We start from the raw sequence: 14,580 nt of genomic DNA, 5'->3' as shown, positions 1-14,580 counted from the left end.
ACAGTGCATGAACGGTCACTTTTTCATTTGAATAGCTTGTAAGCCGTGTGATGGAAGTTTATGGCCAGGTGTCAGAATCACGGCAGTTGTACCTGGCCCCACACAGCCACGTGGACCCAGTTCACTTGAAGTAGATGTACTACACGGACATTCTGGCCTCCCACCTCACGCGCCGACCACGGAAAGCGATTGGGCAACACGGCTGCTCGGTTCGCGTGAACCATCTAACCCATGTAAGATGAGTTATAGGGAGAAAATTAGGACTTTTTTTTAATATTTATTACTAAATTTATTTAAAAAATATTTCTTCCATTAAACTATTTCTAAATATAATGTTTGAAAAATATGTGATTTCCCAGATGACTTATGAGGTAGCAGCTCCAGGTCTCTTGATCTGTAAACATAGCACCAAGTTTGATTTTTTTTTTAAAATCTACAAATCAGTATGAACTTTAAAAAGTAATTAATATGTCCTTAAACTTTTAATTATGTATTTAATAAATCTTTAAACTTTATAAATATCTACCTATTTGACATTTTAAAAAATTTATGAACCTATTAAACATATGATTGAATTTTATAGTTAATAAGTTCTTGAATTAATATATATATATATATATATATATATATATATATATATATATATTTAATAAATTGATATTAAATATATGCAAAATTGAAAATTCAAAAAATTTATTAAATTAAATATTCATGTCAAATCGAACATAACTCAAATAGTTAAGACACCTATCTTTGATCCAGAGATATAAGTTCGAACCCCACCCCAGTCTAAATAAATTTAGTGATTAATAATTTAACCAAAATGGTATTGAAAAGTTTTCAATATTAGAGATTTTTCCAATAATCGAAGGGGAAAAATGGGTGTCTCAACTGTGAAGTCTGAACTGCAGTGGGCCCCAGGGCACGTTGTGGTTTAAGGACTGGCTCAGCGCCTTTGACGGGAGAGGGTATGCCACGCGCTAACTTGTCGCGCGTGGCGCGTGTGATTTTTCTTTCTTTTTCTATTTTCCTTTTTTGTTTTTGTTTTTTTTTTGGTTCTTTTGGTGAGAATTTATCCACGGGTTAAAGTTTGCCCGATGTAAGGGGAAAGTATTCGAGGAGGGCCAATTACAACTTTTAGAAACTGAAATATTTCTGAAATTTTCTATAAAAAAAATTTGTTTATGATGGAGATCTGTCCTTTCATTTGAGATGTACACATACCATTTTTTGCCATTGATTTTTTTTTTTTATTTATTCTGGATATTATTTTAGTCTCTAATTTTTAAGATATTTTATCAGTCTCTTAACTTTATGTAATTAATTATTTGTACTCTATAAAAAAAATCATAATTATTATTTGTAGCTCTCAATATTAATTTCACATTAATACTCTAATAACACGTAGTCTCCCCTGAAACTGACACTAATTTATTACATATGGTTCTCCAAAAACTTATCTACATAGATATCTACCCATCAAATGAATAGATGAAATAGTTATATCGAGTTTCTATTAAACAGTTTTGAAAAAATAAATAATAATAACGTCAATTTTAAGTCTTCAATAAGAAATTCAAAGGATAAACATAATATTTAAAAATTTATTGTTTCAAAATTTCAAAATCCTCCCAAAATATTTATGTTGGAAAAAATTTAAGTGAATTTATTTTTTGTCCATATTTTCGTGATTTAAATTTAAGGTGCAAGCCTATGTTATATTTTAGGATAATTTTCAGTATTTTTTTATATAGTTGATGAGAAATAATCGAAAAAGTAAAATTTTTATTTATTTAGATTATACAGATACATACGATATCAAGGTTTGATCCAAATTTCAAACTAAAATATGTAATTAGCTTCCAAATCCCACTTGGAGATATATATATTGGATGTAAATCAATTTTTTGTTTTTAATATAACATGTTGGGAAAGGAATTCGAACTCACAGTTGGAGGCATATGTCAATTACGTTGAGCTAAGCGGATGTAAATCTAATTTAACTCGTGGTATTGCATTCACTTGTGAAATGAATTAAAATTGATTTTTTAACATAATTAATTAAGAACCCATAAGAATTCAATTTCAGACTTTGATAATTTCAAATGGAATATAATATCGGCGAAGACTTTGATTTTAATGGATATTATCTTCACTCTTATAATATATTTTATTAATTAATTATTGCTTTTTGAAAAATGAACTCCCACACAAAGGAGACTCGTGAAGAAGACTTGGAAGATGGAAAATTGCCCAACAGGCATTATCTCATGGAAATGAAATTAAAATTTAAACGCCAATTTCAATTGCATTTTCTCGATGAAACGATGAAGTTTTTAGTTTTTTATATTTATAGAAATAATTAAATCTATACTTTAATTCAATGGGCCATCAATATATGGTATGTTTGATTAATTATTAAAAAGATAAGAATTTACTCATGTTTTGAATATTGAATATTTTATTTGTTATTAAAAAAAAGGAATATTGAATATTCTATTTAAAGTTATTCATTCAAGCTACATTATTTTTTAAGTTAAGTTAGATATCAAAATGGATTGTTTTCGTAATTGAATTACTGTGGTTTAAAAAATATTGTTTATCGTTTTCTTTTAATAAGTTGCCGCATATGACTTTTTTATTTTAATTTTTTTCCGAAAAAGGGAGTTTTTCTTTTTAAATTCACCAATATTGAGCATTTGACCATATTTTAAAAATAAATTTGAAAGAGAAAATATTTAATAGACCCTTTTGTTTGAACTTATTTTACTCCCTCCACGCCTTATTTATTTTGTATACAACTAATAAAATATCCAAAAAAAGAAGAAAAAAAATTTGGGCATATGCCAGGCAGTCTTTAAACATTATGATAATTATTCCATTAATAAACTTAGGTAGGAAGTTTATTTAAAGTATGACGTAATTCATATAATATAAAGTTGGAAAAAATAATTAGTGGTGTTAGTGGCATAATGTGAATAATTAGCAACCCATTACATAAAATAATAAACCAAGAGGGGTTGACATCTTCAATAATAACCAACCTTGAAGTTTCAGGCTAAGGGTTGACTAACAACTCCACCATGGTGGCTTGCCTTAAATAAAATATTGTTCAATTTTTTTTGGGGAGAATTTAAAAAAAAAAAACCTAAATTTATTATATAAAAAAATATGGCCATCTTAATCCATCAATGTTGTAAAGAAAAGTTTGGATGAATTGACGAAAATATTTATTTTTTTGAAATATTCTAAAGGAGCTTCTTGGATCATTAAATATGAATAACTTTTATAAGCTTAAATGTTGGTCCTCGGTTGTCGAATTATTTTTGTTATATGTTTATCTATTCAATCACGTCTCATCAAGTCAATTAAAAATTTTCTAGTAAATTATTATATCAACCATCTATTAACGATAGAAACTAAATAAAATTATAATTTAAAGTTTAATGATATAATTAAAACTTTTCAGGATTTAAAAATTAAATAGACATACAGTTAATCAAGAAAAATTATAATTTAACCAAATTAAGTTTATTTTTAGAAAGTTAAAAGATGGGCAACTATTTTTCCTTAAAAACTTTAAAGATTAAAGGAAAAGAACCCTTAAAAAAAAAACAATAAGAGTCGTGTTGCAAACAAGTCACATCTTCAACCACTATTTAATGGGGAACTCATAAACATGAAGACAAATAGGAGATATAAAAGGGGGTCTCGAAATTGTAGTTGAAAAACTTGTTCCAAATTTATAGGTTGTTTTGAAATACACCAAAGAATTAATAATTGGAAAAAGAAAATTTCTCTTTAGAGGACGTTTTTGATCTTAACATTCAATCAATCAAAATAATTGAAATCGTCTTTAAAAAAAAAAAAAAGAAAGAAAGAAAGGGTAAAACTATATATTAAGAAAAATATCCTAACTTTAGATGGTACTGAAGCATGGTCCAAATAAAGTTTTGATCAATCCGTTAGTCAGTACAAAATTTGCCAGAGATTTCTTATGTCCTAAAAAAGTGAATAAAATTAAGAGTGTCCCAAAAGGGATTCGGTACCCTAATAGACAATTATTAAAATAGATAATGAAGCAAACAGGGAAGAACTAGGTGGATAAGTTGTCACAAATTGAATACATTGTGTTTGGCCTTAGGGTAGGTGAATACAAAATTTTCAGTGGTTGGATGGTCCATGTCCAATGCCATGGGCATAGGAATTGGGGACTCATGGAGGATAAAATGATTGGATGAGATTATTTGTTGCCCCAAAAATATTTTGGCTCTAGAAGCCCAAGCCTCACCATCCACCTACCCCGACTCGGACTCGGAGAGAAATAATTCACAACTATATATCTATATAAAAGCGTTTCATGTCACTATACATGTATATTTTTTTCTATATCTCTAAATGATTAGGTATGCTTATGTATCTCTCTACTAATCTCATGAGACAACTATCTAACTCTACAATATTTAATTAACAAAAAAACCTTAATAGGTAATAGGTATGAAGTTTTTCATATTAAATCATGTCACAGTCACTATTGAATTTCCTAATTTTACACTTTAAAAAAATGGTCTAAAAAAGAAGTAATGCTAGGTCTAAAAAGTGAGTGATGCTAGCGGTTTCCCATAGTCTCAATGCATGTTCATTACCTATGGCATGCTGATAGTTCAGCCTGTTTAATGGATCACTTGCATTAGAATCTTGAAATCCAATGAGTGACTCCATTAGCCAAATATAATCATTATTACCCCAAAGTGCACTTGAATGGGAATGAGTAATGTAATAGAGCAGAACCAAAAAGGAGAGGAGATGGTTGCTTACCTTGAAATTTGGATTCCAACTTTGTCAGAGTTACCATCTCCAAGTAATTGTGCATTCTCACCTGATGGAGCAACCAAACTTTAAGAACCTATCCATGAGAATACTGGGAAAAGAAAAATTAGGTGATTCAAAATGAGACATACAAGTACACATATATTTGTATTTGCATTTGTGTATACAAAATAAGGGTAAGATATACTTTTGGTCCTTTAAGTTTCAATTTAGTATCAATTTGGTTCTTGAAGTTTCAAAAGATGTACCTTTAGTATCTAACATTTAGAAAATAGTCATAGATAGTCTCTAAAGTCATTTAACTATTAATTACCGACGGTCAAATAACTGCAAGGACAATAGTTACTAACGATCAAATGACAATTTAGAACCATTTTTCAAACCTTAGGACTAAAAGTGTACCTTTTGAAACTTCAAGAACCAAATAGACACCGAACTCAAACTTAGGACCAAAAAAGTATTTGCCCAAAAAATACAACAATATATTTATTTCACCTAAGAGCTTGAATTTCTAGGTCTAATGATAATTAATCATGGTATTGATGCATAGAACATCAACTTCAAATCCTTACCATATACTTCTCTTCTCATCCTGAGTTAACAAGCACATCTAACCTTGTGCTAATATCCATCAAACGCATACATACACGAGAGAAAGTTAATACAATATACCAATAAAAAAAATAATAATTAGAAAACGCATCAAATTTGTCTAAACCTATAAGCTCAGTTTAAACTTTTGAGACTAAGTTAATTAACAATCTTTTTTTGATAAGAAAGTTAATTAACAATCTAAAAATAATAATCATATATCAAATGGGATATGAAGGACAAAAATGATAATAGTTAAAGTACTTGGTGTTGTACAAAATGTAATACATTCAAACCAAGATGTAGAGACTTGAAAGTATACAAGATTTTTGTACATAGAACCTCCCTCAGCGGCAAGTGCGAGAAGAGAATAAAAGAATGAAAATAAGATACTCTTTTTCCTTGGAGGGGGCGTGCTCTAGTGGAGTGATACGACCTGGGATTTATTTGATCATCATTTAGCCAACCAACGCCGCCGCCAAGAGCGAAAAGGAGGACTTCAAATGGATGAGAAGCAGTGAACGTGAAACCTCCCCCTGCTGTCTCCTACAATTTGTCTTTCTCGTCATCCTGAAGGTTCAAGACAAATTTGAATACCAATTAATAGGTACATAATAAAAAGAAGAGCATAAGATAATCATCAGATTTTAAATTCCACCAGCAACATACAGTAGCGCATGAAAGTGAATTTACATGATTGGCACTGAGATCTAGAGCTACGCAACTAAGAATTCAATTTGGATATGGTGTTAAAAAATTGTCATGGATGGGGCGACAGGAAGATTTTTTCGTCTGGGTGTTATTAATTTTTTTTTAGATCAGGGAGTGGGAGCTTTGCTCCCCTATACCTAGGGGCACCCGTGCCCACCCCAAATCTTGGTGTCGTTAATTATTAAAGAATAAAACTTTTTTTCTAATACGGAACGCTTGTTTGGCATCCAGTGGAGTGATAGGACTCGGTTTTATTTGACATCAGCCGACCTCCACAACCAGGAACATAGAAGAGGACTTCAAAAGGGTAAAAGCAAGGAATGAAGATTGAAGACAAGACAATTATACCGTCTTCTACAATTTATCTCTCTCTTCAACCTAAGGGTTTGAATTCAATACCAAATAATAGGTACATGATAAGTTGATAACAATAAGGAACGTTTTCAGATTCTAATTACCAGCACTAGCATATTACAGTGCTCCCCAGCTAAGCATCTAGGTAATGAATGGGAACGATTTAAAAAAAAAAAAAATTGTTAATGATTTTTTAAAATAAAATTATGTTTCAAATAACTGTTTCAGATAATGGATTTTGTTTGAAATTTGTTGAGTTGTTTCTATAATAGGCCTTAAAAAGAAACTTTAAGTGTTCTTAAGAGCAATTGAAAAGAAAACTCTAGTGATGAACAGTGACAATAAGAGCACAATAACCTAAAAATATATAATATATATATATATATTCTCAAAACTCGCACAAATATATGACCAAAATCTCTGGTAGGAGTTCCTAAATCCAATTAATGACCACAATAACTCAGCACAGTGGAGCATAGTAACACAAAAATTCACAAGAGTCTTCGATGAAAGTCTTGGGGTGCCGGGCACAACAGATTATTCTAACCTGAAAACAGGGAAGGAAAGCAAATGATAAATTCTACTTACCGAACTGTCAACCATTTTGTCAAAATCATCATCAAAGTCATCATCTCCATCATCTGAAAAACCATGAAGAAGATCAGTGGCACCAACCTCAAATGACAAAAAGAGAGCAACAGTAGTAATTAATAAACAATTATATAATGGACAGTGCATATGCTATGTCAATTGCAAATAATTGGGGAAAATAACGCTCGAAGCCATGGAAGTGACAAATGATAGTCACTCCATCAAATTACTTGTTTTCAAGCAAACGAACCACATTTCAATGGTGTCTATCTTTAGTATAAAGAAGTGAGCAAACTTTTGTTCTGCATCGTAGAAGGATCCATGTCAACAGACAATACAGCCTCTTGACGACAATGTATCAAAGTTCAAGTGTTACTGTGCTATCATTAACAAGCTTTTATAGACAATCTATAACTATAATTATACATCAAAGAAACAGATCTTTGTTTAAAAATTTTCTAGAGGCATGTTTTGTTTTCCAAAAGATGGTAATACACAACAGACATCATGAATTGTGGCACCGTACCTGGACCTTCATCACTATCTCCAAGGTCCCCAAGGAGAAATACATCCAAGTCTTGATCTGAAGAGGTTGGAGCATTTTTCTTTTCCGGAGAAGTAAATGTCGTTTCAGCTTTAACAGGTTCCATCTTTTGATTCCTTCCATCTTCAGCTTGTTTAGCCGATTTCAGCATGACATCCTCCATGTACTGCTTCTCATAGCTGAAAGAGTAGGAGCATATAGACCAAGAAAATTTTTACAGTTCATTGATGAAGTCTCTGAAAAAAATCAAGGCTTGAAGATCATGAACATGACACAAACGAGGGGCAGACCAATTGGTAAGAAGCAGAGTGCACTCTTCTACTACATGTTCTTTTATCATTAACTTGGTCATTATGGAATAAGGAAAGACATGGGGCAAAACTTAGGATGGTGTCTAAGATCCTTACAAGTTTTGGAAAAAAAAAAAACACGAGAAGTTTACACAAATAGTTTAAAAATGAGTTGTCTAAGAAGTATTTCACAGTAATAATCGTGTAGCCTTTTTTTTTTTTTTTGGGAGGGAGTACTCATGTAGCTTCAGCAGTGGATCTGTAAAATATTCTACGTGAAATTCACTAGAGAATGAAATGTTTGAGATTTGAGGCTTGTAAAAGGACAGAAGCTGCTATTCTGATGACCATTCCGTTGTGTTTGGTAAGAAATAAAATCTCAGTGGAAGCCCATTTTCCTTAGTATGCTTCTTTAGCCCACTAGTTACAGATCATTAGTCAAGTGCATTTTAGGTTTGTTAAAGTATTCTGTTTGCTCTTTTCAATACATTAGTCTTTTAGAGTTTTAGGCCTTTTGAGAGGTTGAGCATAACATCATTCTTTACTGCACAGCATAGAAGCAGAGAATTGTCAATACTAAAGTTCCCCTTCAGGATTACCCATTTCCATATCATGCTCAGTCTAGTAACTTTATGACAGCAACCCGATGAAATAGCACCCATTCCAATGTCCAATCTAGAAAATAAAATAACTATTTGCGATCAAAATTCAAAGTTTAGGTCTTCAATACAATAATTTTCATTCTTAAGGTCTTCAATACATACTAAAGCCTTTTTGCCAATTACACCCCACCATTGTATACTTAGTTATGACTTAAGTACTTGTGCCTTCGAGTCAATTGAAATTTGAAAAGCAATACAAATCTAGAAGCTGTTATGATTTTGCAACCAAAATTCAAAGTTTAAACCCAGAGTGAAGGCTTGAACACAAAACTTAAACTTACGGTGCAATATGCCTGTTCACCACCATAAAGTAAATCCTCCAGAATTTTCTCTCTTTCATAATGCGTGGACACAGTTCATAACGTAACTTAGAAATTTCCTGCCACAAATGATATTAAAATGACGGTTACAAATATATATATATATATATATATATGGTAACAAAGCATGTTTCCAAGGAAGTAAGGAAAATATAGATTCATTTCCTCAAGTCCATCCACATGGCATGCGTGCACATCTCTTGATTTTATTTATTGTATAATGCCAAAATCACAATGAACCAAAAAATCAATGTTCCTCCACAGTGGGTACTCGGTAGAGTAGAGAAACCTACATTCATCTTCGCTGATATCCGGTTTATTAATAATAGTACCTTGACAGTTGAAAGAACAAGACTTGCATGCTTTGCCTGCCACTCAGTTAGATCCTGACTAACATTTGAGACTGTAGGGACATTGGACATTTGTGAATCATCTACAGATAAATGAACCAGTTTTAGAAATAAGAAGGCCTTGGTGGGAGAGAAATAAGTAAACACAACATATTTACCACTGTTAAAAAGATAGAAAGCAGGAGGGAAACTGTTTAACATCTGGAAGTGATAATCCAAAGGTCATAACAACATCTCAAGAGAATGCTTCACTTTAAAAAATAAACAGTACAAATATTATCCTGGTGCATATAATTTCAGAAACAAGAGATTTATATGAGGTTGAACTTTCCAGATTCTGAGGATTTGGTATCAATTCCTGCCCCACTTATAGTTCCTCTAACCAAATTTCTTACAAACTAGAGCCAAACCAAACCTAGAATGACCATGCAAGTGAGTAGTAGGAATCTAGTTTGTTTAACACTTCAAAGTATTATTGGCTTAAATAAGGCTCTGCACTTAATTAATGGACGATGTTCTTAATTCAAATGGAATGGTCAGTCCCTCATTATCCTCAAATCATTGCATTCCAAGACTACTTTGACTACAGAGCTACAAATTTAACCTGTTAAATGCACTCAACTTATTACCTTGCAAATATTCCAGAATATGACAAGGATCGATATTTTAAAAGTACCAAAGAAGGTGACACAAACTTGTTTGTGTGTGTGTGTGTGTGTGTTTTTCTCCTTTTAAATTCTTTCATTCACTAACTGATGTTTAAGATAACCGCTTCAAACTTCCAAAACACTATTGTTTGCTCCCGTTTACGGCATCAGATGAACTTTGAGGCGGCATTTGATTCTGATATTGTGAACACTCGGTTTAAGTACGTGGATGCATAGAACTTAAGGATTTTGCTTTCAGAAAATGAATAAACTGAGATGTTTCATGCCAATTAAGGTAGTGCTTCAAATGCAACGGTTCCCTCTACCGAGATTTAACCTTCGATATTCATCAACTCCATTAAGCTTAACAATCTGCACTTCTAATACTTAAATGCTTGATAATTGTGGTCTACATTTCTTTATTGTTCCCCCGCGTTACCTCCAATCAATCCCTCCACTGATTCCCAGTCCTACGTTTCTTAATCTATCAAGCAGCCAAGAGAGCAGATAATTCAAGAAAGTGGACGGATTACCTTCAAGTGGAAAATCCCGAAATGTACTCATAGTGATCCCTTTGACGAAGTCCCTCAGCTCCTCGTTAATCCCAAACCTCTCCAAATCCTCCTCCCGCGTCTCTTCATCGGGAGCCTTCCCGCCAGACGACGGAGTCCCCTCGACCATGTACTTGATTCGATCGGCTCGCTTAACAGCTTCCGCTTTGATTTGATCAGCTCGCTTCGAGGCTTCGGTGGCGAATTCCTTGGAGCGTTTGGCAGTCTCGGAAACGATATCGGATAAACTAGAGGATCCGATTGTGAGCTCCTGGGAACGCCTGGCAGCTTCCAGAGTCAGCTCCTGCGAGCGCTTGGCGGCTTCCTCGGCGAAACTTCGAGCTTTGAGCCAGAAATCCATGGCTGAACGTTGAATCTAATCTCAGTGTCGCGCTCTCTGTGCTTCTTCTTCGTTCCGCTCTTCCCGTCGACGGGATGAGAGAATAGAGGAAGGACAAAATTCCGGTGAGGGAAGGCACACGCTTTGACATCGGTCTTAGTCGTTGGCCATCCTCCACGTATTCATCTTCGGGAGATAAATCATAAATCCATATATTTTATGACTTTTATTTTTAAGTTACATTATCAATTTAATACTATAGTTTATGAATATAGTTGAAACCGAGTATAGCTCATTCTTTCGGGAAAAAAATTGAGTATAGCTCTGTTTACATGTCTTTTTTTCCTAAAAAAAATACATATATCTTCAAAAAGTTGTGAGTTTGATTTTTATATATATCCATGGTATTAAAAAAATTATATATCAGCTATTGTCTTTGTCATTAGGTTACGTCAAAAGTTATTGTACATTTTCTATACTAAAAAAACAAACTTCTAAACATTACTCTATAATTCAAAAATACTTTTATTACTTCAAAAATTCAGGAATGTTTTATTTTCTAAACTTATAAACATGTTTATTTCAAAGTATTCGAAAACTTAAATAGTATATCTTTCATATTTCAATAATATTTTGAAGCCAACATTCATTAATATTTTGTACAGACAGAAAACATTACATCATTTAGAATGATGTGGCAGTTAAGTGAATATTTATCCATATTTTTTTCAATTGAGAGTCGAAACTTTACCCTCATATATCTAAGGGCACCTACATCCGCCTCAATGCCCACATCCAAAAGACATCAAATGATTTTTTTAATATTAAACCATAAAATTCAAATTTGAAACTTCTAAATCAGTATGATCGAGAAATCCTAAATCCTTGTCAATTGGACTGCCTTTAGGACCTCTAAACCAGTTTGTCTAGATTTTAGAATTCAATGACACAATGATACAACCTATAAAATAGATCCTATTGAAGTAATGTCATGTTATCTAAACTAAGTACAAAATAGAGAAAAATATGAAATAAGCTACCCTCAAGGGGATTAGGACAAAATTGAATAGACAATAGATAACCAAACCCTCCAAGATTTTTAGAATAAAATTAAGACGTTAACTGTGACGTCATTCCAAATTCTACCGCAACAACTTTTCATTCGAAATATCAACGAATATTTGCAAAATCCTTTAAAACAAATGATGAGATTTTAGGCCAAGATAAGTCTAGCTCTTCTTTCGATATTTCCGTATCTCACATCTCCGAATTGTTGTACCAAAAAAAAAAAAAAATTTGTATTATTTTTGTTAAATTTAGTATTTAACAACCAAAGCATGTGTTTTTATTTAAGGTTAAAAAGTGTTTTTGATCTTATCCATGCGCTGTAACTTTGGAAAAGCCAAGACGTTCCCAATTCTTATCCACTGGGAGGTTCAAGAATCTTCCACGACAATCCCCTTCCAATTGTTCTTCGATCCTTCCCCACAGTTTCCTCCTTTTCGAAACTCGAGCCCATTGTCTCCCTCAAATCGCCATCCTCTGCTCCCACCTCCTCTCTGCAACTTTTCCCATCTCCAATCACATTGCGCCACGCTTCGTCTCCCACCACACAGCGACCGATTCTCACCGCAACCCCACTGCACATCAGTGTACCCAATTCTCTCCCATTGACCCAGTGCAAAACTTTCGATTTCCAAGTGTCTCTGTCGATCTTTCCCCACTTCCAATCTTGAAATCCGTCTTATAAACCCAGGGGAAGGGCTGAATTTGAAAACCCACTTGCGGAATTGGAAGTTTCTCGCCATCGATTTCCATTTCTTTTTCTTTTGTCTGAGCATCGAATGCGAACAAGTTGCCACACAGCGACAATTTCGAATCGTATCGCTATCCTACGACTTCTTTGTATTGGCGGACAGGAATCCTCGATCCTCGGTGTTCGAGCTGAAGAAACAGTCGGGATTTCACTCTGCGGTGGAAGTTCTTAAAGATTCAAGGTTCGATCCTTCCATTTTTCTACTGTTTTGGGATTTCGTTCGTTATCGGATTAGGATTGTTCTTGGGGTTCTTTTGTCTGATTCTGTTTCTGGGTGCAAATTACCGATTTCGTAACATTAGGATTTCAATTTGTGGGTTATTTTGCATGGTTGAAGTTAATGTAGTTTCAGTTGAAGTAAACCTGAGATTCGAATGTTTGTTCCCTTTTGAATTAGGGTTATTGTGAAAATTGTGGTCTCTGGTTTCTTTGAAATCATGTTGGTAATGAATGTGATGAGCTCCAAGAGACAAAGGCGTCCAAATGTTAGGCTAGGGGAAATAGGGGACATATCTGCAGCTTGGGCTTGTGGATTTTCTCAGGGGACAAGAGAAAGGTTAGCTCATAGAGAGTGGAAGAATGATTTTGTCCAAACTGTGGGTGATGAAGAAAACCCCATTGTTTATGGAGATTTTAAGCCATCTTCTCCCAAGTTCACAGTCTCTGAGTTGGGTGTGTCTCCTCAAATTTCAACAGAGTTGCAGCAGAATGGAGAGAACAACAACCCCAACTCTTCAGAATTGGCTTTGGAACAGCCAACTTCAGCTGAGTTAATTGACATGACCAAATCCAAACTGAAGTTTAGTGATGTGACTAGGAAGTGCAGGGATATGAAGCGTCGGGGACGCAGCAAAAACACAAGCTATGCCATTCTTGGTGGCAGTTGGAGCTCAAAACACAGCTCTGATGACTTATCAGTAGATGAGAAAGAATGTGAGGGAACAGGTAACTCTGCTAATGGTTTCGGTGACTTCTCTGATCACCAAATACCATCCACAAGCAAAGAGGAATATGGCATCGATCAACCATCAATGCGTCGAGGGCGCAAGTTGAACAGCAATGCTCGAGTCGGTGGTGAGAAAGCACAAGATAAACCTGGCAATGAAGAGGACGATACAAATGCTGTTGGTAGATGGTTGGAGGAGGTTGGATTTGGCAGGTACGCTGGTGTATTTGAGATGCACGAAGTCGACGAGGAGGCTTTGCCGCTGCTGACCATCGAAGATCTCAAAGAGATTGGCGTATTGTCGGTTGGGGCTAGAAGGAAGTTGTACAATGCAATCCAACAATTCCGAGGAGGAGGAGAAGAAGCTGTTTGAAAATTTAGAAAGATAAATGTGGAGAGAATCACTGGCACACTTGTTAAGCTCTCTTTTGTTTGTGCAGGAAAAAGCCATGGATGGGATGTACATATACCTTCAACATCTTTTTATGTTGGGTAGCTGTGTGAATACAAAAACCTGCTTTTGGGTGTAAATTTGATGATGGCTTCATTTTGAAGAAAAATATGTTTTATGTTTTTATCAGTTTAGTTTCCTTGTTGAGAATGAACCTCTTTTGTTCTGCATTTTTGGTGTTGCTGCTAATGACTTGATTGATAACTAGCATTATTGTTGTGTAGTCTTCGATGATATATGTCTTAATCAATTGAACGATGTTTAGATTACGTACATTTCAAAGATGATATATGTTTTAACCAATTGAATGATATTCAGATCGCATATATTTCAAATTTCAAAGTTAAAGTTGAGATGTAGATGGTTCAGAAAATGATTTGTTTTCACTTGAATAATTGAACTTGCCATTATAGAATTTAGGTTTGATGATTTTTACCTTTCACCATTTTGGGAACACATATTCTTGATCTTTACGTATACATCTTCACCTTGAGGGGACAATGATAGCGATTTCCAGCCTTTACTTGTACTTTTTTTTCCCTACAAGTCATTGCATTTTTCCAAAGTATTTAGAAAGAAAGTTACT

At 33.9% G+C, this 14,580-nt stretch overlaps 2 protein-coding genes across 2 annotated transcripts; one reads left to right on the top strand and one right to left on the bottom strand.

Annotated features, from left to right (window-relative positions):
* Positions 1-5,654: 5,654 nt before the first annotated feature.
* LOC111007421 (uncharacterized) lies at positions 5,655-10,974 on the bottom strand. The gene is made up of 6 exons (XM_022279779.2): positions 10,424-10,974; positions 9,226-9,326; positions 8,855-8,952; positions 7,604-7,800; positions 7,075-7,127; positions 5,655-5,991 (listed from the first exon to the last, which is right to left on the bottom strand). The coding sequence occupies exons 1-6, from the start codon at positions 10,800-10,802 to the stop codon at positions 5,968-5,970; spliced, it is 852 nt and encodes a 283-aa protein (XP_022135471.1). The 5' UTR covers positions 10,803-10,974; the 3' UTR covers positions 5,655-5,967.
* A 1,316-nt stretch (positions 10,975-12,290) lies between these two features.
* LOC111007461 (uncharacterized) lies at positions 12,291-14,164 on the top strand. The gene is made up of 2 exons (XM_022279836.2): positions 12,291-12,778; positions 12,995-14,164. The coding sequence occupies exon 2, from the start codon at positions 13,035-13,037 to the stop codon at positions 13,914-13,916; it is 882 nt and encodes a 293-aa protein (XP_022135528.1). The 5' UTR covers positions 12,291-12,778; positions 12,995-13,034; the 3' UTR covers positions 13,917-14,164.
* Positions 14,165-14,580: the final 416 nt, after the last annotated feature.

Source organism: Momordica charantia, assembly GCF_013281855.1.
Source record: "Momordica charantia cultivar OHB3-1 chromosome 6 unlocalized genomic scaffold, Mcharantia_2.0 BLBB01000006.1, whole genome shotgun sequence".
In the NCBI taxonomy this organism is placed as follows: Eukaryota; Viridiplantae; Streptophyta; class Magnoliopsida; order Cucurbitales; family Cucurbitaceae; genus Momordica; species Momordica charantia.
The sequence above is the reverse complement of the archived record's forward strand: the minus strand, read 5'-3'. Positions and strand labels throughout refer to the sequence as shown.

Excerpts from the sequence above, each read along its gene's own strand:
- LOC111007421 (XM_022279779.2), bottom strand. The coding sequence starts at position 10,802 with ATGGATTTCTGGCTCAAAGCTCGAAGTTTCGCCGAGGAAGCCGCCAAG. Across the intron at positions 9,327-10,423 it reads TCGGGATTTTCCACTTGAAG|ATGATTCACAAATGTCCAAT; the intron begins GTAATCCGTCCA and ends ATTTATCTGTAG. Across the intron at positions 5,992-7,074 it reads ACAAAATGGTTGACAGTTCG|GATGACGAGAAAGACAAATT; the intron begins GTAAGTAGAATT and ends TTGAACCTTCAG.
- LOC111007461 (XM_022279836.2), top strand. The coding sequence starts at position 13,035 with ATGTTGGTAATGAATGTGATGAGCTCCAAGAGACAAAGGCGTCCAAAT.